Below are 24,201 nucleotides of genomic sequence, written 5' to 3' on the forward strand. Positions count from 1 at the left end.
CCACACACATTGCAGAAGAGTTACCTAAAGGTGGTCAGCTTGTGTGTAGGCAACATGGGAGCTGCAATAGAGGTTTGTGCTCAAACAGCGCAGACCTCCACTGTTTTTACAGAGCCCTATGCCAGTCAGGGGAGATCAGAAGATCTCCCAAATTGATCCATGTTCACCAAAAATGGGACTGTGTGGTAGCTACTGTAATAGTGCCCCCAAAAATTCAGTAGTATGTTCAGTTTGTTGTTTTTTAGACTTTCAGTGAGGTCACACCTAACTTTTGTATTTTTTAGTAATTAGTTTCAGTAATTAAGTAATTAGCTTCAACATACATTTGGGTGCTGTATCCTTGCCTTGGAATGTGTAATCAATCAAATCACTGTACTGCAAAATACAAAATGCCTACGTTAAAACCCCTTAAAGTATACGACATGCAACATATCTCATCAAACCAAATTACGTTTTGGACTTTTAAACTTTTATCAAATATATTATCAAAGTTGTTATTACATAATTATTTTAACGATACGGTGTATAGGGAGCCAATATACTTTCATATAATCCAACTTTTAAGAACGCGTGGCCCCAAAATGTTCTATTCGGTTCTCCTATACACTTACATTCTTAAATATCATTAGGAGGCACTTCATCTTTATAACACTAGATGGCACCTGTTGTCTGGTTCCATAGTACCTTCGATTTTTTTTTGTCTGGGTGACTGAGACAAGAGTTCATGAAAAAATCCACTCCCTCGCTGAAAGGATTGGTCTTGATTTCACAGTTGTAAAAGAAAATAAGTCTCCACTACGCTCTTTGGTCACAGTTCACCCTCCCGCCACACCTCTTCCACCCCTGGATACATCAAGACCTAAATAGTTAACAATTCTGGCAGCTTTTCCAACTGGGGCTTGTAGCTAATTTCTTCAGAAGAAGTTGAATTAGCCTTAGCGGTTTTTGGATCTGTCACAGGATGGCTGGAAGACCTCTACGCAAAGCCGAGAGGAGTCCTTTTAAACTGCTGCTTGGTGTGATATCATTGACTTCGGTTTATTCCTATAACATCGATTTGGATCATCCCATTGTATTCCAAGGTCCCAATGGCTCATTTTTTGGATATTCTGTTCTGGAACACTATCACGATGATACACGATGGTAAGTTACCAGATCTTTGCTATGATCCGCTGGGTTGTTTTATTGTTCTGTGCGTGCATCAGGCAACTTGTCTCATAAACCATGTGCAGTCACCCACATGTGACTTTTAACACTATCAGCGATGTATATAGGTGACCATGATATGGCATCTTTACGTGCAGTTTATCATAAAGAGCCTTACTGAACTCCATGTATTTTTATAATGATCATTCTGGGATTTTGATAAATATTTATAGATATGATTTTACTTGTGATGACATGTGTTAGCTTGCTGGTTGTGTTAACCTTGTGATGTTTAGTAAATATGTTTACATGTTTTTTTAATTTCTCTAGTAGCGATCCAAGCCAAGGGGGTCCCTAATGTAGCGGAAACTCATACCACATCATTCCAGTGTGGTCTCCGTCTCCAGACTGGGCTCTGTAAAAACTTTACAGGGAAGCCTTTCAGTCAGAAACCGTTTTTATTTTATTAAGGACAACTTGCACAACTGACCCAAGCTGTGTTTTTAACCAGTTTTAAGTGATTACAGTAACACAACATAGACTGTACATTGTATCAAACCTTTGTTTGTCAAGCAGAAAAAGTGATGTCCAAAAGTTGGAAATATGAAAATGAGCTGCTGAACCATTAATTCAAGAACACATTAACCAATTCGTAATGGTATTTTACAAAATAATGAATCCAGGAGATTTCAAGGTAGTTTTCAAAAACTTTTTATGATGTTTAGAATAGACCCAGTAGTGTTTTAAGCAGAACTTTTCAGTTATGTGCTATTGAGATTAGCACTGGTTGTGTGTCTCTAGAAGCTAGTGCTTGTCAATGTAGGACATAATGGAGACAGCTCTAAACTTTGGGGCCCATAGTTTGCAATAAAAATTCCACTGTGTATTCATTTCTTGGCATATAGAAACAATAGCCTGACATGTTGTATAGCTGACAGACCTAAGATGCTCAATAGCCTCCTGTAAAAAAGCCATGGCAATTACTAGTTTCTGTGAACATTATGATTACTATTAATATATTGCCAAATATTTATGGTATAAACATAGTTATCCATTTTTACACAAACAGAACCAAAATGTTTGGACCCTGCTTGCCTGCAGGGTCCAACATTGAGCATACCCAGAAGCATTAACATTAAGCAGCACCTTCATTGTTTAACTATAGTTGTGTGGGATTGGCACATGCTATATATATATATATATATGGTATATATATATATATATATATATATATATCATGTACAAGTTTTTGGGCATCATTTGTGTCATCTAAGTGGTAAACTTTGACAACTTGCAATCTACTGTTTATTTCAGGGCCCTCCTACTCATAGCCAAATTACTCCCAACATATTTACAGTTCAGCAACAAGCAACACCCAATCAATGCCATTTGGTATTTCAATCTAAAGAAACATTTCTTAACACATCCAGTGGTCCTTAACACATCCAGCAGTATACAATGCATTTATATTTTTAAGCCCTAAAAGCTGGTTAAGTGTAAGATGGAACTTATTTGATTTGTATGTATATTAAAATGCGTTTTAGCCAAGGTCACAGTTGTTGTCCTGTACATTAAAATGCATATGATGGCGCTTTCATTACAAGTGGTTTATTTCATTAAAAAGGAGCTAACACATTCAACATGTCTAGAAAACTAACCTTTGTTTGTTTTTTATTTAAAAGAACAAACTTGTCATTTTTAACATCTTTTAACCCAGGAACGTAACTAGGAACCACAGGGCACTGAAAATTGCCCCGGGGCCCACTAACTTCAACAGCTGGTCTGTGCCATCATTGCCCCCAAACAACTTGACTTTTTTGCCCCTTGCCTCCCCACACTTACACAAATTACACACACTCACTCATACATAGATACATGTACACATTCATTCTAACACACACTCCATCTCATCCCACTTACACATCTATGCTCACACACACGATTACACATCTTTCTGACATACATACATACATACCATACCCCACCCCGCTACCACTTACCTCTCACTGCTCCCGCAGCTTTCTCTCCGGCTGCCTCGGTTTCACTGCGGGGTGAATTGTGCAATCCAGGTCGGAAGGGCCCTTTCTAAACAATATTGGACCAGTACACGGAGACAGGAACAAGAGGTTGCAAAGGTCGCACCAGGCCCTGGCCCTTTTGCAGCTGCTACTGCTGTGACCCCTGTAGTTAGGCCACTGTTTTAAATGTCCATTAACTATATGTACTTTCCCTGTTAACTATGCAAGGTTGCTACTGTATGTCCCTCACTCAACTTTGACAACCCCAGTGACATATTAGGACCTTCCCACTCAGAGTAAGCTTGTAAAGGGATGCCTGAATAGCACTCCATCAATGGTCATTAGAATACCCTTTTGCAATTGTGTTAGCACAGCTACAAATGTTCTAGTTTTCCATGAAAACAGCTAAGTGACCCCAAAGGATAGGGTAAGTAAAAATTATTTTATTATGGAATCCTTGATAGGACTCATGTCTGGGACACTAGAGCAGCCCTTTAGAGGTGCCATTTACTACAAATTATTAATTGCAGCACCTATAAAAATATTAATAAATTCATATTTAACACCAGTAAATCATTTTATTTAGGATGGATTTGGCATTTAACTTTACTGTGGTGTTTATAATACTGTATTTAGTTACATGTGTGTTAAATTCACAATGAGTAACAGGACCTTTTAAATACTCCTGTTTTTGCATTATTATTAAAAAAAATATTCCTTTTCTAGGTGACGATCTTAAATCAGGGCCGGCCCGACAATGGAGCCGAGTGGGGCAACCGCTCCAGGCGGCACTTTTGAAGGGGCGGCACTTTGCCGCCCCAAGCCCCTTTTTTTTTAAAAAAAAAAAGCGAAAGAGAGAGAAAGGGGCACCGAGTGGTTTTCGCTTACCAAGCTGTCGGTACCCGCTCGGCGCCCCTCTCTCTCTCCTCTGCGGCAAGTCTCCCTGTTCGGTTTCGGTGCCGGCTTGTAATGCTGAGTGCCGGACGATTTCCTCAAACAGGGAGACTCGCCGCAGGACTGCTGAAAGGCAAGTACAAGGGGGGGGGGATGGAGGGAGAGGAAGGGTAGATAAGGGGGGGGGGCGGCATTTTAAAATTCGCCCCAGGCGGCATTTTGCCTTGGGCCAGCCCTGTCTTAAATAGTACAAATGTTTAGAGTATGCCATGATACCTGGGAACTTTCTAAATGAGTTGACCCTGAGACTCTTCAAATATTAATCCTTTCATACTAAATCACAAAGATTCTATTGTTCTGGGATGTTAATAGAAGCAACCAAATGGTTCTAATAAGGATCCATATGAAAACCATTACTTGTCAGAAGATTGATGTATTATGATTTAAGACACTTGTGTTCAAGGAGGAATTTCAACTCTGATATACCAGTTAGAAAAACACATATTGGTTGTACTGAAAGAAGAGTATAATAAGAAGGAATTAGTTACAGACTGTGTGACACTGTGATTTTGCCCAGTCCTATACCCTGAGTTATTGAACACCCTGATATTCTAGGTCAAACCATGAGGTATGTTTGTATTTGCCACATGTGGTTATTTAACAAGCACCAGGAGAGTCCTCAAAATCAATCACTAAAAGTGTCATAAATACATGTAAAGAAAAAAGACACTGTTAGATGTTGCATTTTTATATTACATTTAAAAATGCTAAAGCGTGTATCAATAGCCAGTCCTGCTGGCAAGTCAATCCAAACACTGGGTTTATCAGTAGAGATGTTCCTCTAAGGAAATGTAATAAACAAGCAGGTTAGAGACATAGCAACCCTTCATAAAGCAGGCCTTTTAAGCTCTTAATAAATCAATTAAGCAAACCTTTCTTATAATAAACGAAAGGTTTGCACAGTTGTTTTTTTGGGAGGGCAAGTGAACCCACCAACAGTTACTTGCATGCCAGTGCTGACTTTCTCCTGTGTTCTTTCTCTAAGCTGTTGGTTGGAGAGCTGGCCTCTGACAGTACAAGAACCAGCTATATCCATTCCAGGCTGCCAGATCCTTCCTATTAAAAGTACACTCCAGCCATCATATGCACTTTAATGCAAATGATTGCGAAGAATAACTTTATACCCCACGTTATTTTTCATGTAGATACATAGAGGAATGTGTCGTAATCCTCTTTATACATTTGCACTGTTCTTCCTTCTCCCTTAAGCGCCTTGGCTTGGAGGAGATGCGCACGGCTGAACACATTTTCTGTTTACACGTCAATGTACCATGTTCTAATGCTAGGCTCATGCAACATTTCCAGAGGACCCAATGCATCCGCTAACCTTGCAAAAATACCGTTTTGCTCTCATATTTTATATACGGATGTCATTTGAAGTCCATTTGTCGAGAACTTTCTTTATCATCTGACCTTTGTTTATCATTGTCATCTTTCAAGTGTGTGTTTGTGTATGTGTGAAGAGGGAATATGACCTGTTCTGTCAGTCTCTGGGGTCTACCTGGAACTCTCCAAATCTGTAATTAGTTGGGTGAGGACTAAAGGTTACAGTTGCTATACGTGTTTCACCTTTTGTATATTATGATTATATACGATTTTCCAAATACACACTGAATTTTCTCATGTTATTGGGTAAACTCTATCAAAATAAGATATTGTACACGTCCTTAGTAGAGTACGTTTTTCTAGGCTTTGGCAAATGCTCTGTCCTGTTTAATGCTAAGCCCTTTTTTAATGCTAGTTTAATAATAGTTTGTGAAATTACCAAAAACCTTCAGCGTGCCCTTGACCCTTACTCACACCTAAAGCCAAATATCCATATACACAATACACATATTCGTGACTAGCATGTGGAAACATAGCCCCTAACTGATTACATGAACTTATACATGCCACATACTACAGGATAGCATGTCACATATACAGTGCTAATTATATATATATTTAATGTACTAAAAACATGGCTGATACACACTAACATGCTTGTATTCATTCACAAAACCAAAGTGATCAGAAATTAGTTGATGATTAAAAATGAGCCTGAAGACATCAAGTACAGAGTGGATGTATTCTGTTTAATTTTAACAAACATTCACTTTAAAAATACAGCCCTGTTACTGCTTAAAAGACCATATTACTAATATTCTGTATGCTACACCATTCATCCATATGCAGCATTACAGTAAATGCTTGGATCTGTTGTATCTTAAAACTGAAACAATGAATATATATGATTGTATATTTTGGCCGTGCATGTAAGCAGTGATTCCCAGGCCATTCTTGGAGGTTATGATCACACCCACCAGATGTTTATAGACACTGATTTGGACTTAACAGCTACTTCTAGGGTGGGAAGCCTGATTGGGGTGAAGTTAGAACAGTAACAGCACAATTACTCATCACAAACCTTAAAGCAACGAGGATGTTAACCATGAAAAATTCATGTGTAGCAAATACATACCACCAAGAAGAAGTAGAACTACTTCAGAAGCTGCCACAATTAGCATCACCCTTGCTCATGAACACGGTGGCCTCTTTGTCAAGCCATCTGCAGAGTTGACTCACAGTGAGCATACCGTGTGGATGCATGCAGCAGGAAATAAGTTAGGCCAAACACACCGCCTGCAAGCAAAGCAGCTGGTGGCAGGGAAAGAGGCAAATGCATGTTGGGGGATTCTGAGGACCACTGGAAGATGAGGGATCACTCAACTATTATATGCATTAAATTAATTATGATGCTTGGAGTGTCTCTTTAATTTATTCTTGTTTTTTTGTGCTTTTCCTGTGCTTTTAGGAAACTAGTTAGATTCCAGAAGCTCACCAAACAGACTTATTTAGTCTTCTGCGGCTTGGATCAGAAGTCATAAACAAGCTGCTAAATCTTAATAATAAATTGAGATTCTTGGTACTGAGAGAAACTCCTTGGTTTATGGGTGAATCCAGAGCCCATCCATAGGGTCATGTGAAATTACAACTGATGCCACAGATGTTATTATTCCTCAGGAGGGGTGGCTACCATTTTCTTGTTGCTCATATCGTGATCCAAAACATTTTCGTGAATACCAAATGTAATACATTTTGTTTTCTTTTTACCTAATTTACAGTTTATAAACTAAATACTTTCATTGATAATCTTATCAAGGCATCAGTTCACTACCCTTTGCACAGGATTGTGCTACAAATGAAGCTAATAGCATTGCCATGCTGCTCATTCCACGCAAACCTGTTGCCGTGTTGTAAAAGCTTGTAACAACTTGGTAATGCTAGTCAGTTATGTCATGTAATTTGTCTGCTTTCAATTCATTCTGGTTTTCAAATAAAAGCACATCATTTGGGTTACACAGATCAAGAGTCAGTCAACTCCTCAATATCTTCTATATGTAACAATTATAATAATTCTGCATTTTAATAGTACTAATACTAATTGTCCCAGGACAACTCTAGATTGAGGCAGGCCTGGAACACCAAAAAAAGTGGCTGCAATTGCAAAAAGGATTTGACAAGTCTATGGGCTTGTTACAATTCAAGAGCCGCTCACCCCAAAATAGTTTTTTGAAAGTGTTCATGTGATCACCGTGAAAATAAATCACAGTAATCACATGCAACAAATGGCAATTCAGTGTTCTATGAAGTCATCTCGCTCTCTTACTGACACCATTTGATCTAGTGTCAGAGAAAGAGAGAGGAGAGACAGAGATAACATGTCCCTGAAAATAAAGTAATAAGAAATAAACTAATAAAAAAAGGGTTAAGTGGCAGAGTGTAGGTGTGCATAAGGCAAAATGACAAAAACAGTGGTTTTGATTTTTTTGACAATAGGGTCATCTTATATCCGGGCCTTTTCTTTTCTTTTTTTTTTTAATTAAAATCCAAGATTTGCAAGTCATCTAATAATAAGGGTCATCTTATAAACAATCAAATATGTTCTTTTTAATGTTGACTTATGTTGTCTGAGTAGAAAAATACAACAGAAAAGTGGCACTGACACTTATTGCAGCAGAATTTCTTGTCAACTTCAAAGTTATTTTATTGAAAAAATTCTGTAACTCCATTATTGTAATACCAACAGCTGTGAAGTCTTTAACACGGAAGTCTCTTTGTCAGTAGAAATCAACACTTGACAGTATCTCTTCTTTAACAGATTGCGATCAATTGCTCAGCTGCAAGCTTTCTAACTAAAGCTCAGTGTGTTATAAATAAATGTATTCAGAGTTGTTGCCAGATCAGAACACACATTTCTGTAGAAGCCTTTGATTCAGAAGTACTTGTATATTTGTCTTTCCACATAGTGATACTATTCCCCTTTGTTGCTTCATGGCTGACCATAAAAGGGCTTTAGCGGTTAAATTACCTTTTTAAACTGCTGAATAGAGGATTTTCGTTATTTTCAATAATATCAAGGATATGAGATTTTGTCCTTGTTTTTTTAATTTGATTTTGTTTTCCCTACTTACTCATTTTCATAGTGTTAATGAAGTTTACTGTGTTTATAAAATATAGGATCAAAGTAATAATTTATAATAACATATACACTATATGATTAAAATATAGTAATTAATACCTGATCATCGCACCTATAAGAGCTTGTTTCACATTGCATTTCAAAACCATGCGAATTAACATGGAGTTGACCCCCTAGCTCTTCTGGAAAGGTTTTCCGTGGGAATTTGTGCCTATTCAGCCAAAAGAGCATTTGTGAGGTCAAGAACTGATGTTGGACACGAAGGTCTGGCAATCAGCATTCATTGCCATAAAGAATCAGTTAAGTGTGGTGTTTGAGAAAGGAAAATCGCCTAAAATATCACATGACTGTTTACAATGGCAGCCTCCAGTTTTGCAGATAAAGGTTGTTTATTTGAACAAAATGAAATGAAAACTTTCCTCATTGCTAAACTGCATTAGCATACTTAAAGCCTAAAGAAAAAATATTTATTTTTCCATGCGACTTCCCCTTTAAAGTATGCTTATGCCACATGTTGTATTAATAGGGGACTACTATATCATAACCCCCTACATTTTTGGCATCCAAATCAGGATATACCATATTTGTTCAATTATGAGTTTTTTTCAGAGCAAATGCTCTGAAAAATATCCCTCGTCTTATATTAGAGGTGTCTTATAATCAGAGCTCAAATAGACGTCTGACTACAAGACTAAGATCCAGATCCCTGCAGTGCTGCAGGGACCTTTATCTTCCTCTCTTGCAGCCGGTGGACGTCTGTGTGATGGACGCAGACAACCTCCGCTGCTACCCTATACTTCGTGACCTTCCGGTGCTCAGTTATAGAAGCCACGGTGGAAGTCCCTGGTAGCAGCGGAGGTTGTCTACACGCATCACGCATACAAACAAAAAATGTATTTTTCTTAATCATAGTTTTTATTAAATATGAAAAATAGTTTACATGTAAATTAGTATTTTATATACTATAGTATATTAGTATATATACTAATATACTTTTTCTTATAGGGTAGTCTTATATTCAGGCTTTTTCTTTTTTTCTAAATGAATATTAAAATTTTGTGGGGGGTCTTATAATCGAGCAAATACGGTATATGTTGGGGGTGTGGTTACCAGAGCCGGCCTTAAGTGTTCTGGCGCCCTGTGTGGACTACTCCTCTGGCGTCCCCTTCTCACTACCCCCCTCTTTCCCTTCTCACTATCCCCCCCTGCCCCTTCTAACTATCCCCCCCGCCCCTTCTAACTATCTACCTCCCCTGCCCCTTCTAACTATCTACCCCTTCTAACTATCTACCCCCTCTCCCTACTTACCTTGTTGCCGGAGTCCTGCGGTGGGAGCGGGAGGCATCCGTCTTCCCGCTCTGCCACGGTGCCGGCATTTCATGTTGAGCGCCGGAATATGACATTATTTCAACATGAAATACCGGCACCACGAGGGAGTCACGGAGAGTGAGGGGCACCGAGTGGTTTCTGAAAACTTCACGAGCAACCACTCGGCGCCCCTGCCCGGGACTTAAATTAAAGCATTGGGGGTTTTTTTTGGTTTTTTTTAACTTTATTTAACATGAAAAAAAATTTAAATTTAAGTTTAAGTCCTGGGTAGGCGCCCCTGCTGCCATGGTGCCCTGTGCGGCCGCACAGGTCGCATACCCCTAAGGCCGGCCCTGGTGGTTACAGTGTTATGTGGGAGCAGTGACAGAGATCTGTGCTGACCTTGTACAGACCTCCTTTGGTTTTGTAGGGGTAATAATGATAATAACAATATGATAACGTCTTTTAAATGTTATTTAAGGAAATAGTTACAGTGGCTTCTACATAAACTATACAAGTTAACCTGGTAATACACATCAGTTTTAATAATTGCCATATGAAACATAAGGATCAGAATAAACAGTTTACAGTGTGTCTATGAAAGCTGTATGAACTTAAATGCATGTATATTTATAAGAGCAATGCAGGCAATGCTCTTTTCTTCATTCAGCACCTTGTGGAACACTCATGAGTCCTATTTCAACTCCCAGTGGCACTTGTGAAGCAGATTTTGCTTAAAGAATCTTTAATTAGACCTCTGGTTATTTTCAAGTGTGAGACTGAAATAGAAATGTTTCAAGTTGGGATATAAATGAAAATAGCTCCATACTGAATTGGAGCGGTCACAGTGCGTCCTGGGATGGGTGTTCGGTGTCGCTGAATGCCTAGCTATCGCCTCCTAAACTCTTTTAAAATGGGCGCCTGCCACCATACGGTGTATGTGGTGGCCCCTGATGCCGATCTCAGTGTTGCTGAACGCTTCGTCATCTAGGCATTACATCAAACGGTATCTGATCCTCATAGGCCGAAACCCCAAGGCGTGTGGGCTAGGACATAGAATTGTTTAGTTGATAACATTTTAAGAATATATAAACTAAATACAAAAAAATACTCAGAGACAGAATGCGAGTATGCATCTAAAATTACTACGCAAAACAAATGGCTCATTTCACTCCAGATTTTCATGTACCTTTTCCAATAGTTATTGACCACAAGTACTGGAATCTGTTTTACATTACACTTAAAGAAACAACATATGGATACTATTATGTGATATCTCACACTGAATGATTGATGATGAAAATTTACTTGTTTCAAAATTGACTGTTAAACAGAGTGAATCCTCCTCATTATTATTCAAAATTCTAACTTACTTCAAATTGACCCTTATATGCCATATGTCTTTTTATGTTGGGTTTCTTCTGCAACACCCACGATCATCTGTGCTCTATAAATTACGGTAAGTAAATGTCCTGTTTAGTTTTTGAGTTAAGTTTATTCTAATCATATACAAAGCATACTGCAACAGAGTGTAGAAGACAAACATCAGCAATATAAAAACATTTATAACATGTACAGGAAATAATAAAAAAAAATGTACATCTACAAAAATTTCACAAACACTCATAAATCTGTAAGTACTATACTGTGATGCAGCACAGTCAAGCATACATTGACACACAACATGCACTATATGAACAAAAGAATTTGGATACCTGACCATCATACCTATCATGAGCATGTTGGACATCCCATTTCAAAATCATGGATATTAATGTGGTGTTGCCCCCTGTTTACAGCTATAACAACCTCCACTCTTCTGGGAAGGCTTTCCACAAGATTTTGGAGTGTGTCTGTAGGAATTTGTGCCCATTCAGCCAAAAGAGCATTTGTGAGGTCTGGCACTGATGTTGGACGAGAAGGCCTGGCTCACAATCTCCGTTCCAGTTCATGCGAAAGGTGTTCAGTGGGGTTAAGGTCAGGGTTGTGTGCAGGCCACTAGAGTTCCTTCATACCAAACTCGTCAAACCATCCTTATGGACCTGATGGCCACATGTACATACCGTTCTCCTGGCATCTGCCAAACCCAGATTCGTCCATCAGACTTCCAGACAGTAAAGTGTGATTCCTCACTCCAGAGAAAACATTTCGAATGCTTCAAAGTCCAGTGGCGGTGGAGATTACACCTAGAATTACCACCTTTCACCAAGCCAATTCCTGGACAATCTTTAAACACATACACGTACCCAAACACTGTAGGCATCCAAGGCCCCTATATGAATTATGGGGGTTTTGTGGCTATTTATATTCTATTGGCCCCTCTAACTAGTTTTGGACCTCTCGGTCCAATATTATGGTATCAACTGGGCCTCGTTTACAACTTTATCTAGCTATCTAGCTTTTGGCTTTCCTGTGATCTTCCAGTCTGTTCTGCTGGTTTGTGTCATAACTGCAGCCTGTCTTGGTGCACAGCCCTTTCTCGGTGCTTAATCCTGTCTGTGCTAACCAGTCCTGTCTGTACTGGTCCAGCATGTACTATCCAGTCCTGTCTGTACTTACCAGTAATTAATCATGCATTGTGGGGTACAGACAGAGTCCCTTGTATCCAATGTTCCCTCTAATTTTTCTTGGGTGATGTGCGCAGAAAATTTCTGTTGTGCAAAATTTTTCCCAGAGCCAAAATTTTGTGCGCACAATATGCTTCTACAGTCCATATAAAGTTGGTGGAGCTGAAAAAAAATAATCCCATTGCAAGGGGGTGGAGCTATATATTTCCAACCCTTTTGACTCCATGGTCTATTCTAAAGGTGAAATTCTCACCGCAAAAATTAATTATGAGTGAATCATGAGCGGGGGCTCCGGGCTGCATAAAGGATCAATATATATATATTTTTTATTTTTTTTATTGGGAAAAACTGCATACCATTGACAGGGGTACAGCATAACACCTATCACTATATACTGAGGCACACATTGACTGGGGTACAGCATATCACTATATACTGAGGCACACATTGACTGTGGTACAGCATAACACCTATCACTATATACTGAGGCAGACATTGACGGTGGTACAGCATAACACCTATCACTATATAGTGAGGCACAGGACAACACCTATCACTATACATTGAGCCAGACATTGCCAATAATGTTTAAGTCTTTAAAGTGGGGGTGCGGCCTATATTCGGGGTCTAGCGCCCGACGCAGGCAGCGGGGTTAGGATACAGATCCCCCGCAGCGGTGCAGGGGACCTGCATCCTACTCCCCGATACGCTCAGACAGCCTTCCGGTGCCGGCACATCCGTCGGGGGGGGGGGGGAGAGGAGGACAGTGGCAGCATATTCCGGGGGGGGGGGGGAGGACAGTGGCAGCATATCTCGGGGAGATATATACACACATATACATATATATATACACACATATATACACATATATATATACATATATATATATAATTGCTAACAGCAATCACACTCCTATCATGCCCAGGCAGCCAGTACATGCTGGAACCTGGGCATCATATTAATGTGATTACAGCCTCCCCTATGCCATGCTATCCCCCCCCTTACACATCCATGCTATCACACACACACACACTCATTCACAAACATTCAGCATAAACTACAGCATAACACCCATCACTCTCACACACTTACTAATCCACTCTCACTTAATGTTTTCCTACCTTTCCTCTGTTAGTTACTTTTCCTCCTCCTCTTTGTTCTTCCTCTTGACTCTTCTTCTTCTTCTGTGTCCTGTCCTTCCGGTGCAGTAAAGAAGGTGGGCGTGGCTTCAGTGCTGTGTGCCGGGATCTGACATCAAATCCCGACGCACAGCATCAGTTGCCGCGCACATAGCAAGGGAGCAGGATCGGAGGTCTGTATTAACAGACCTCCCGCTCCCTTGATTGATTTTAAGCCGGCTGGGGTGAGATTTTTGATCTTCCCAACCGAGCTTGCTCCTCCAGCGTATCTGGAGGAGTGCCAGCATCACCCTGGACGGACTGCCCGCCCCCCCCCCAGCTCCCTGTTAGGTACTGTGCGCACAGTGTTAGAGCGTGTGCGCTCCCTCGAAAAGTTATGTGCGCACGCACAAGCGCACAGCTTAGAGGGAACACTGCTTGTATCCCCTGCAGCTAGGCTCCTCTCATATTTGTCTGCTGCACATCCATGATGTGAATCTCTCTTTCCATCACATCCCAAAGGTTCTCTGTTGGATTGAGATCTGTTGACTGTGGAAGCCATTGGAGTACAGTGAACTCATTGTCATGTTCAAGAAACCAGTTTGAGATGATGTGAGCTTTGTGACCTGGTGCATTATCCAGCTGGAAGTAGCAATCAGAAGATTTTTTATGACTTTGTGGTCATAAAGGGATGGACATGGTAAGCAACAATACTGAGGTAGGCTGTGGCATTTAAACAATGCTCAATTGGTACTAAGGGGCCCAAAGTTTACCAAGAAAATGTCCCCCACATCATTACACCACCACCAGCCTGAACCATTGATACAAGGCAGGGTGGATCCATGCTTTCCCGTTGTTTACGCCAAAGTCTGACCCTACCATCTGAATGTTGCAGCTGGAATCGAGACTCATCAGACCAGGCAATGTTCTTCCAGTCTTCCATTCTCCAATTTTGGTAAGCATGTGTGAATTGTAGCCTTAGTTGCCTGTTCTTAGCTAACAGGAGTGGCACCCGGTGTGGTCTTTTGCTGCTAATCCCATCTGCTTCAAGGTTAGACATGTTGTGCATTCAGGGGTGGTATTCTGCATACCTTGGTTGTAACAAGTGGTTATTTGAGTTATTGTTGCCTTTCTGTCATCTAGAACCAGGCCCATTCTCCTCTGACATCAACAAGGCATTTTCGTCCATACAACTGCCGCTCACTGGATATTTTCTCTTTTTGGGACCATTCTCTGTAAACCCTAGAGATGGTTGTGCGTGAACATCCCAGTATATCAGCATTTTCTGAAATACTCAGACTAGCCCGTCTGGCACCAACAACCACGCCATGTTCAAAGATGAAATTCCCTTTCAGCAAGTTGTCTTGACCAGGTCTACATGCCTAAATGCTTTGAGTTGCTGCCATGTGATTGGCTGATTAGCTGTTTGCGTTAACAAGCAATTGAACAGGTGTACCTAATAAAGTGGCCAGTGACTGTATGGATATATAATATAGATATATATATATACACACAGATCTGCATTGATTTTCTTAAACTCCATAATTGTCTATGGTTTTTACAATGCTTAGTATACAATACGGAAGGTAATATTTTTAGATATTTATGGGTAAAGCCCAGCATGTTTCTGTGCAATCAATGTTTGTGAAGGCCTTTGATGCATTGTTCTTGTGTTTATTGCTTATCAATTACTTTTTACATTTGCTGATGTATTTTTTTAAAAAAGTGACACTAGCATTATTTGCTAAAGAAATGCATTGACATTGATCGTGGTTCAAAAGTAAAGGGTCTTTGCAGGAGAACTGGCTGCAGAGGTTTTGCAAAAAAAGTTAAAACTCTTTTAATGCGCTGTTTCAAAATTTATTTTTGTGTTAGTCTAAGCACATTATATTTGCTGGATAATTTTTTTTTTACATTTTTAATTCTTTTTTTGCACAATATAATGCTTTGTGCCTCAGACCCTACCTTTCAATTCACGGTCATCCACATGCAGGCACTGTCGAGGAGCAGCTTGGTTCATATCTGAATCTGGACTGGGGTAAATGCATTGAATAAAATATTTTGCTGGGAGACAGGGATCACTGAACCATATTTTAGTTCAGCAATTCTTAAAAAATGGACATGGTCACCACTTGGCTAATTTTACTGATATGTTAAATTAGGCATACCACAATTATTTTTGTAATGAGCAGCTAATATCAAGTACATGATGTACATTACTACATTAAGAAGGCGCTTGATTTTCTCTCTATAAACTGTGTAAGCTTTCCATAAAGGAAATAAATTACATTACAGGAGATGTGGTCAAGTATAAGTCAGTTAAGTTAAAATAATAGGGTTCCTAGTAATGTCTGATCTATACATGTACAATTATTTCAAAAAGGGAACTCACTGAAGCGTTTCACATACCTTTACTTTCGTTCTAATGTTTTAATGATGCGTTCTGATGTGTGTGATTTTTATAATTTCTTTTCCATCTATATATTTGTTTGAGTGTTGCCGTTATGTACACATAATTCTTTCACACCATTGCTATGTCCACTTTAATGCTCTTCAAAAGAGTCCTTTGAAGTTACTTTCCATAAGGACAGCTTCCCTGAAAAAAACCTCACTCAATTAAAGTTTGTATAAATCTGAATGTCTCTCTCTTTACACAAGAGGGACACACTTTTGTTAGTATTTAACTGTATTCACCAAAATTACTTTTTTCCTTATCCCTTGTGTTGCCAATGAAAGATCCCCTGACTGGTATTTATATTGTCCTTAAATATGTTGGCATATGGTGATAATATTCCCACAAAGGCATATTTTTAGCCCAATTTGGAAAATCTGGGATCTTCTGTGCCCTTGATAAATACTATCTCAGAGGCTAACCATTTTCCAGTTCCATTATATGGTTTTAAAAACTGGTGCCCAAAATTTTTATTTACTGTTTAATTTTTACTGTTTAAAAAAGCCATCTTTTAAATGTAGTCATGCTAATGTTTAAAAAATTTCATTTTTTTTATTGACCAATGATTTTGTTGGTAGCTTTACTTAAATTAGAAACATGTTTTGTAGTACTTATGAAGAAATGTTACTCCTTTTAGTCAACAATATATACCGTATCTGCTCAATTATAAGACGGCCCCCCAAAATTTGAATATTAATTTAGGAAAAAAAGAAAAAGCCTGAATATAAGACTAGCCTATAAGAAAAAAGTTTTACTAGTAAATATTAGTTCACATGTAAACTTTTTTCATATTTAATAAAAACTCTGATTGAGAAAAATGTATTTTTTGTTTTGATTTCCTTTTATTTGCCACTCTGCCACCCAGATATGCCTTATACCCCCTATATGCCACTCTGCCCCCCAGATATGCCTTATACACCTCTATATGCCACACTGCCTCCCTGATATTCCTTTTAACCCCCTATATGCCACTCTGCCTCCCTGATATTCCTTTTAACCCCTTATATGCCACTCTTCCTCCTGAAAGCCCTTATACTCCCCCCCATATGCCACTCTTACCCTCCCTCGACTTACCAGTGCACTCCTAGACTTCTCCCTTTGCTTCAGATTACTTGGTGTCTAGTGGGGCAGCCGGTGAAGGTCTGTGCGATGCGCGCAGACAACCTCCGCTGCTGCTGCCGGCACTTCCACCGGGGGTTCTATAAATGAGCACCGGAAGGTCATATGATGCCGGCGCTCCGTCATAGAAACCCCGGCAGAAGTACCGGCAGGAGAGGTTGTCTGCGTGCATGGCACAGACGTTCACCAGCTGCCCCACTAGACTCCAAGCAATCTGAAGCAAAGGGTCCTATGCAGCGATGCGGGGGATCTGGATCTTAGTCTTGCATTCTATTTGAGGTCTGATTAGAAGATGACCTCGAATATAAGACAATTAAAAAACCCTGTCTTATAATCAAGCAAATACGGTAATTCAAAAGTTCTACTTGTTTCAATTAAAAAATAATGTTTGGCATGCTCTGCATACTATTATAATCCTCATTAATTAGTTTGGGTCTATTAGATGCTTTGTGATGAATATGTGATATTTTCTTTTTTTTCTTTATTTCAAGAGATTAGAGTAGTGATATGGACCTCTTAATGTAATTTTAACAGGAAAATTTAATTTGATGTGCTATATTTTTATTTTAGGGTACTGGTTGGAGCACCAGAAGCAGATTCGAAATTTAGTTCATCCATGAAGACGCCAGGAGCAATTTTTAAATGCCGTGTCCACAGCAACCCTGACAGAAGATGCACTGAGCTAGACACGGGAAGAGGTAAGTGACCCTTAATCATAATAATAATAATTATTATTATTAGCTATATAGCGCCACCATATTCTGCAGTGCTGCACAATTGTATCCACTTTAACTTTGTAATCACCATTAGTAATCACCATTTTTTATTCAAACGTTAAGTGAAATGATTAGGAATGACCCACAAAAAGATAGACGAGTCACAAGAGCAAAACGCAATGTGAAATGTTTTGCTTAGAAAATTATTGATATTTTGTATATATTAATGTTATTAATGAGAAAGATGAACAAACACAATTGTAGGAAGAGCGTTCTGAGAGGGATCTATTGATTGTTTGCTGTTCCTCCTCTTAGAGGTGATTGCGTTTTGCCTGGTAAACTAGTAAGAAGGAGCAGACAGCATACTTTTTTCTTGTTTATCTTTCACGCATGCCTTTTACTACTACAGCAGGATAGATGTTGTCCATGAACATCCATGCTTAGTGGCTGAATAAGCACCAAATACATAAATGTTGATGTCATAAATAGAGAACATAATAACGTCAACCTCTAATCTATATACGCATTTTTTGTGAGGAGGCCTGCATGCCATTAGTAGAAATACTAGTAATGAAACAAACTGTGTTTCAGATGTTTTGACAGGTAGCCATCTCTTCTGTGCCACAAAAGACAGATGAAGTGTTCTTCAATGCCATAGATTCATTTTATTGCCCCAATTAAAATGTTTTGTTAACACAAACCATAAACTCGCAGAACTCACCAATACAAGCAATCGCACTTTACAATGTCGCGCTTGCATCGCAACTTAAAACACGCTTCATTTTTGTCAGCACAGTCATGCATATTAAAAATAACCAACACATTGAATTGAATTCCCATGAAGTTCAGCCAGACATACTACTTCCATGATGCTGGCTGAGAGTCATGGGAAGTGCAGCAACAGTAAAGCTGCAGATGCTAGCTGTGAACTAAAATGTCCATGATTCTCAGCCAGCCAGGTGTCCACCATAATGCTGGCTGAGCATCATTGGAAGAGTAGTCCACAGCAGCAGAGATTTTTTTTTATTAAAAAAGGCTAATGTTAGCCTCCCTCCCAGGACCCCTACACACTGCCTTTACACACACCTGCCCATAAACACACATATACACATACACTGCCTTTACACGCACACATATACACTCCCCTTACAGACACCTGCCCATAAACCCATATAAACATACACTGTCCTTACACACACATATACATGTACACTGCCCTTACACACACAAATACATGTACACTGCCCTTACACACACATATACATGTACACTGCCCTTACACACACAAATACATGTACACTGCCCTTACACACACAAATACATGTACACTGCCCTTATACACACATATACATGTACACTGCCCTTACACACACATATACATGTACACTGCCCTTACACACACAAATACATGTACACTGCCCTTATACACACATATACATGTACACTGCCCTTACACACACAAATACATGTACACTGCCCTTATACACACATATACATGTACACTGCCCTTATACACCCAAGGCAAAATGCCGCCCCCCCCTTATCTACCCTTCCTCTCCATCCGTCCCTGCCGCCCCCCCCTCCCCCCATTATCTACCCTTCCTCTCCCTCCGCCCCCCCTCCCCTTGTACTTACCTTGCAGCAGTCCTGCGGCGAGTCTCCCTGTTCGGTCTCGGTGCCGGCTTGTAATGCTGAGCGCCGGAAATCTTCCGGCACTCAGCATTACAAGCCGGCACCGAGACCGAACAGGGAGACTCGCCGCAGAGGAGAGAGAGAGAGGGGCGCCTCTCTTTCGCTTTTTAAAAAAAAAAAAAAGGGCTTGGGGCGGCAAAGTGCCGCTCCTTCAAAAGTGCCGCCTGGAGCGGTTGCCCCACTTGGCTCCATTGTCGGGCCGGCCCTGAGCGTAGTGATTATTTGCCGGCGCGTAGTGATGAGGGAGCAGTACAACGAGGTCTGAAGTGACAGACCTCGCGCTCCCTAATGTTGAGCCGACTACAGGGAGATTGTGATCTCCCAACTAGTCTGCAGGCTGCAGCTGCTGATCAGGCATCTGTGAGCCCCCCGCAGCTGCACCTGAGGTGAGTATCGCTCTTGCCTCATCCTTCATGCAAAGCAGGACAGAGGACGAGATAAATCGGGACTGTCCCGCCTTAATCGGGACAGTTGGGGGGCATGAAAGAGTAATGTAAAATATCTAATATAACACCCATGTATAATATTTATTTTTTGCTTTTTTTTCTTCTAGATTTTATATAGAGGTCATGTTATTTTGTATTTGTGTATAAGTAATACACAAATCATCCGTATGTCCCCAGTACAATAATGCTTGTATTGAAATGTGGGAATTTTTTTTCACCTAAGCTTATAGCCTTAGAATCATGGTGTGCAGTCAGGATACCCTGTTTATATTGCATCTACTTTCATCTATCTGCTCCGTCCAGGAAACCGCAAAGGAACCCTCTGTGGAAAGACATGCAAAGAGGATAGAGATGAAGAGTGGATGGGAGTTAGCCTGGCTAGACAGACCAAAGCTGATGGCAGTGTGCTGGTAAGAGCAGGTTTTCCTCTTTTCTATTAACACTATGTGCAATGCCAAACCTAAACATGTCAGTAGTAATGACTTGACTGGTGAGTGACTGTATATGTTCTTCTGGTCATGAAAGAAAATGTGTGAAACATAATTTAATAAGACTTATCAGTGATTTTTTACTTCTTTTATCCAGTGATAAAAGCACGGAATTCTTAGTTGTCAAGTAAAGCTGTTTATCAGGGATCTTGTGGTCAGTAAAATGTGGGTACATTTATACCACCCACCAACACTGTAGCAACAGCTGTAGCTCATTAACAGTAGGAGAGATAGCCCTATATTTTTTTAGTGTTACTGCTTTACCCTTTGTGCTTTAATTTTTGTAACCCACATTTCATTATAGAAATAGCTAATTTGTTGTTTTTGTCAGCTAATTTGCCCATTTTGTAATTTCCATTATCTAACTTACATTTTGTTAGTAGCATGCTTATGATGTATCAGAACAAAGGATGTAAGATGGCTGAATGGTTGCTTTGTTTATTTCTGAGTGGAATCGGCCTGCTAATCATATTATAGCAAAATAAAGCAGACCAAGGGTTCATGCAGGGACCACTGTTTCAGTCTCCTGACCTGTGTGATGGTAATTACAGGTCACATCAGAAGAAAAGCAGATCCCTTTTGCAGGTCATTTGCCCTTTTAGCAGGGTCAGGCCTCTGATGAAAAGGCATACTGCATGAGCTCTTTTATTTCTAATATCCCTTACTGCATATTTAAATATAAATATTTTGCCACCTAGAGTGAGAACACAATTCCTTGTGATTGTATTTAAATATTACCAAGGCTTTTGTTACCCGACGCATGATCTTTTTTTCTTCTCCCACAATGCCTTTAAAAAAAGAAAAGTCTGCATATTAATTGCACAGTTAAAGTTAGGGAAGCTCATGATAATGTTTGCAATTGTTATATGTTTATCTTTCTTGTCTCATCAAATTAGTTTTTATTAGTACTTTATCAGCTTAAGTTAACTTGTAATGAGACAACAGGGATACATGAAAATTGCAGCTAGGGGTACCAGGTAACTGCTGCAGTTAGGCCAGTAAAAAATATTTTAGTCAATAATGTTCCTATGCTAGCAAAACCAGCTGGTTATTTTCCCCTTATTGTAGGACGCAGCACTTTAACGCATAATTAACCACACTGGTTTCTCAAGATTATCATTAGTTACAGGCCACAACAGGAAAACAAAAGCAAATATTTTAATTAAAATATTTAAAAAGAAGCATCATGTATAAATATATATGTTATAATCAATGTAACACTACAGCACTATTAAATACATGGACATAGAAATGGGCATTTCAGCTATACATTTATTCCCCTTAATTGTATTAAATGTTATTATTTAATTGTTAAATGGTCTGAAGAAACACATATTGTAGTGTATTTGGTTATAGTGTATTGAATTGTATTGTACAATACAATTTAATAGACTAAACATTAGATGAGACACAACAGCAAATGGGGAGTTAATTTCTGGAATTATTAGAGGAAGCAGCCGTGGATACTTTTTTATTTCATGAAAACATTTGGAAATATTAACAGGACAAATAACTCCCTATTTGACCCCAAGAATATAATATATTCAATATCAAAATGTAAGTAGAGGGTTTAGTGGATCTATCCTAAGAGAATTTAACTTCCAACATTTTGTGTAGAAGTGTAAAAGTAAGATTCAGTCAAATCAAGGAATGTCAGCTGATACTTCTATCACTCATCCAAAAAATGTCACAAGACTATTCCTGATATATGACCACATGCTTCTATGCTCAAAATATTTTACTATTTTTTAAATTATATTTTAGCTTAAGAGGCAACAATATTATAAACAGCTTAGCTGTGTAATTATGACACATTCTTAAAATGGGACATTTCCACATTGGAACACAACATTTTATTAAAAGACTTATCACTATAATTAGTCTTAATCATGTGCTTGGTTATGTTTCCATAACATGCTGGGGTATATTCACTAAAGGAAGAGTTTACAGGTAAATGGTAGTGTTTCAGCTCCTTGACTTCACTATAGATTAAGACCCCAAACCCAATGAGCTTCTGCTGCAGGAACAGCATGGCTGGCCCTGTATAATATATAGTAAAATCAACATCTTCCCACCCATTGAATTATGCATTTTGCATGACCAACTGAGCTATTCTTTCTAGAGAAACAAGCCAGGGTTGGCCCTTCATATTGTATACTGAAGTGAATGGGTTAAAACTACAACTCTCCTACAAACTCAGGTCTTCTAGTAACTGACAGGAGCGTTTCTGCTAAATAGTTATCGACTCATGTTTCCTTTGTACCATAGATGTTCATTGTGCCACTGATTTTGGAATAACATAACCAACAAGTACATGTTTTTACGGGCAAACATGAATTAAATTGCATGTGTATAAAATGAAGTTTTGTTCCATGTTAATTTCTTACATCACAGGATGTTCCTCTATAAACACTATTTTAAGGCCCAGCTGACATGCATAGTTGGCCGCCATCTGGATCAAGGGTTCAAAGGTCAGGTCACAGCTGAAAATCCTGTTTGATTTTCTTTGTTTGTGAATGAGAGGACTAAACACAACTTAAAAAAATATTTTGTGGAATATTTTGGCAAAAATGCAAAAAAGAGTGCATGAGGAGACTGCACCATAAGATGAATATACAGTGTGTATGTATATATATATATATATATATATATATATATATATATATATATATATATATATATAGTGAAAACTTAAACAACCTCAAAAATAAAGGTACAACTTGGAGGCAAATCATGGATAGAAACAATTGCTGTTAGCAATTAGTCTTTCTCCCTGTCACCAGATCAAGCTCCTATTACTGCACATTCCTCTGCATTGGGGGCTACAACTCACTTTCTCACACTTAACAGTGGTTTCCACCTTAGAGGTCAACAGATCCATATATAATTGACCCCTTCTGTAATGGTGTCTGATTTTTAAACATGAAAGAGTCATCCACATGTAACCTTTTAAAGATGCCAATTGTTCCCAGGAATCTGAAGCAGATTGTATATTTTTTTTTCTGTTCAGCTGTTTGGTGGCTGAGCAGCAAAGTTCACCACCAATTTATTTAAGATAGCTTGTTCTCCTGTTTAACCAATATATTATCTACTACTTACCGTATTTGCTCGATTATAAGATGACCCTGATTATAAAACGACCCCCCCATAATCTGAATATTAATTTATGAAAAAAAGAAAAAGCCTGAATATAAGACGACCCTATAGGAAAAAAGTTTTACCAGTAAATGTTAATTCATGTAAACTATGTGAACAATTGTTTGTTAATAAAAGCTACGATTGAGAAAAATATTTTGTTTTTCTTTCCAGTTATGCACATCTGCCCCTAGGCTTGCCACTCTGCCCCAGAAATGCCTTATACCCCATATATGCCACTGTGCCCCATGATATGCCTTTTAACCCTCTAAATGCCACTGTGCCCCATGATATGCCTTTTAACCCTCTATATGCCACTGTGCCCCATGATATGCCTTTTGACCCCCTATGTGCCACTCTGCCTCCAGAACTGCCTTATACCCCTATATGCCACTCTAGCATTTAGGGGGTTTAAAGGCATATTATGGGGCAGAGTGGCATATAGGGAGGTATAAGGCATTTCAGGAGGCAGAGTGGCGTATAGAGGCTTAAAAGGCATTTCTGGAGGCAGAGTGGCATTAAGAGGGTTAAAAGGCATTTCACAGAGCACTCTGCCTCCAGAAATGCCTTATGCCCCCCA

The 24,201-nt window shown here is 39.3% G+C and overlaps 1 protein-coding gene across 1 annotated transcript in view; it reads left to right on the forward strand.

The window, feature by feature from the left end:
• The first annotated feature begins 961 nt into the window (after positions 1–961).
• The window catches only part of LOC149283567 (integrin alpha-9-like), a 201,682-nt gene continuing 178,442 nt past the window's right edge, over positions 962–24,201 (forward strand). The window contains exons 1-3 of the mRNA XM_089497374.1: positions 962–1,143; positions 17,715–17,842; positions 20,302–20,408. Coding sequence (XP_089353500.1) covers positions 962–1,143; positions 17,715–17,842; positions 20,302–20,408 — 417 coding nt within the window. The remainder of the gene's footprint in view (positions 1,144–17,714; positions 17,843–20,301; positions 20,409–24,201) is intronic.

The sequence above is a fragment of the Sceloporus occidentalis genome, unplaced genomic scaffold, assembly GCF_023333645.1.
Source record: "Sceloporus occidentalis isolate IW3139 unplaced genomic scaffold, rSceOcc1.0.p SCAF_102, whole genome shotgun sequence".
NCBI classification, from domain to species: domain Eukaryota; kingdom Metazoa; phylum Chordata; class Lepidosauria; order Squamata; family Phrynosomatidae; genus Sceloporus; species Sceloporus occidentalis.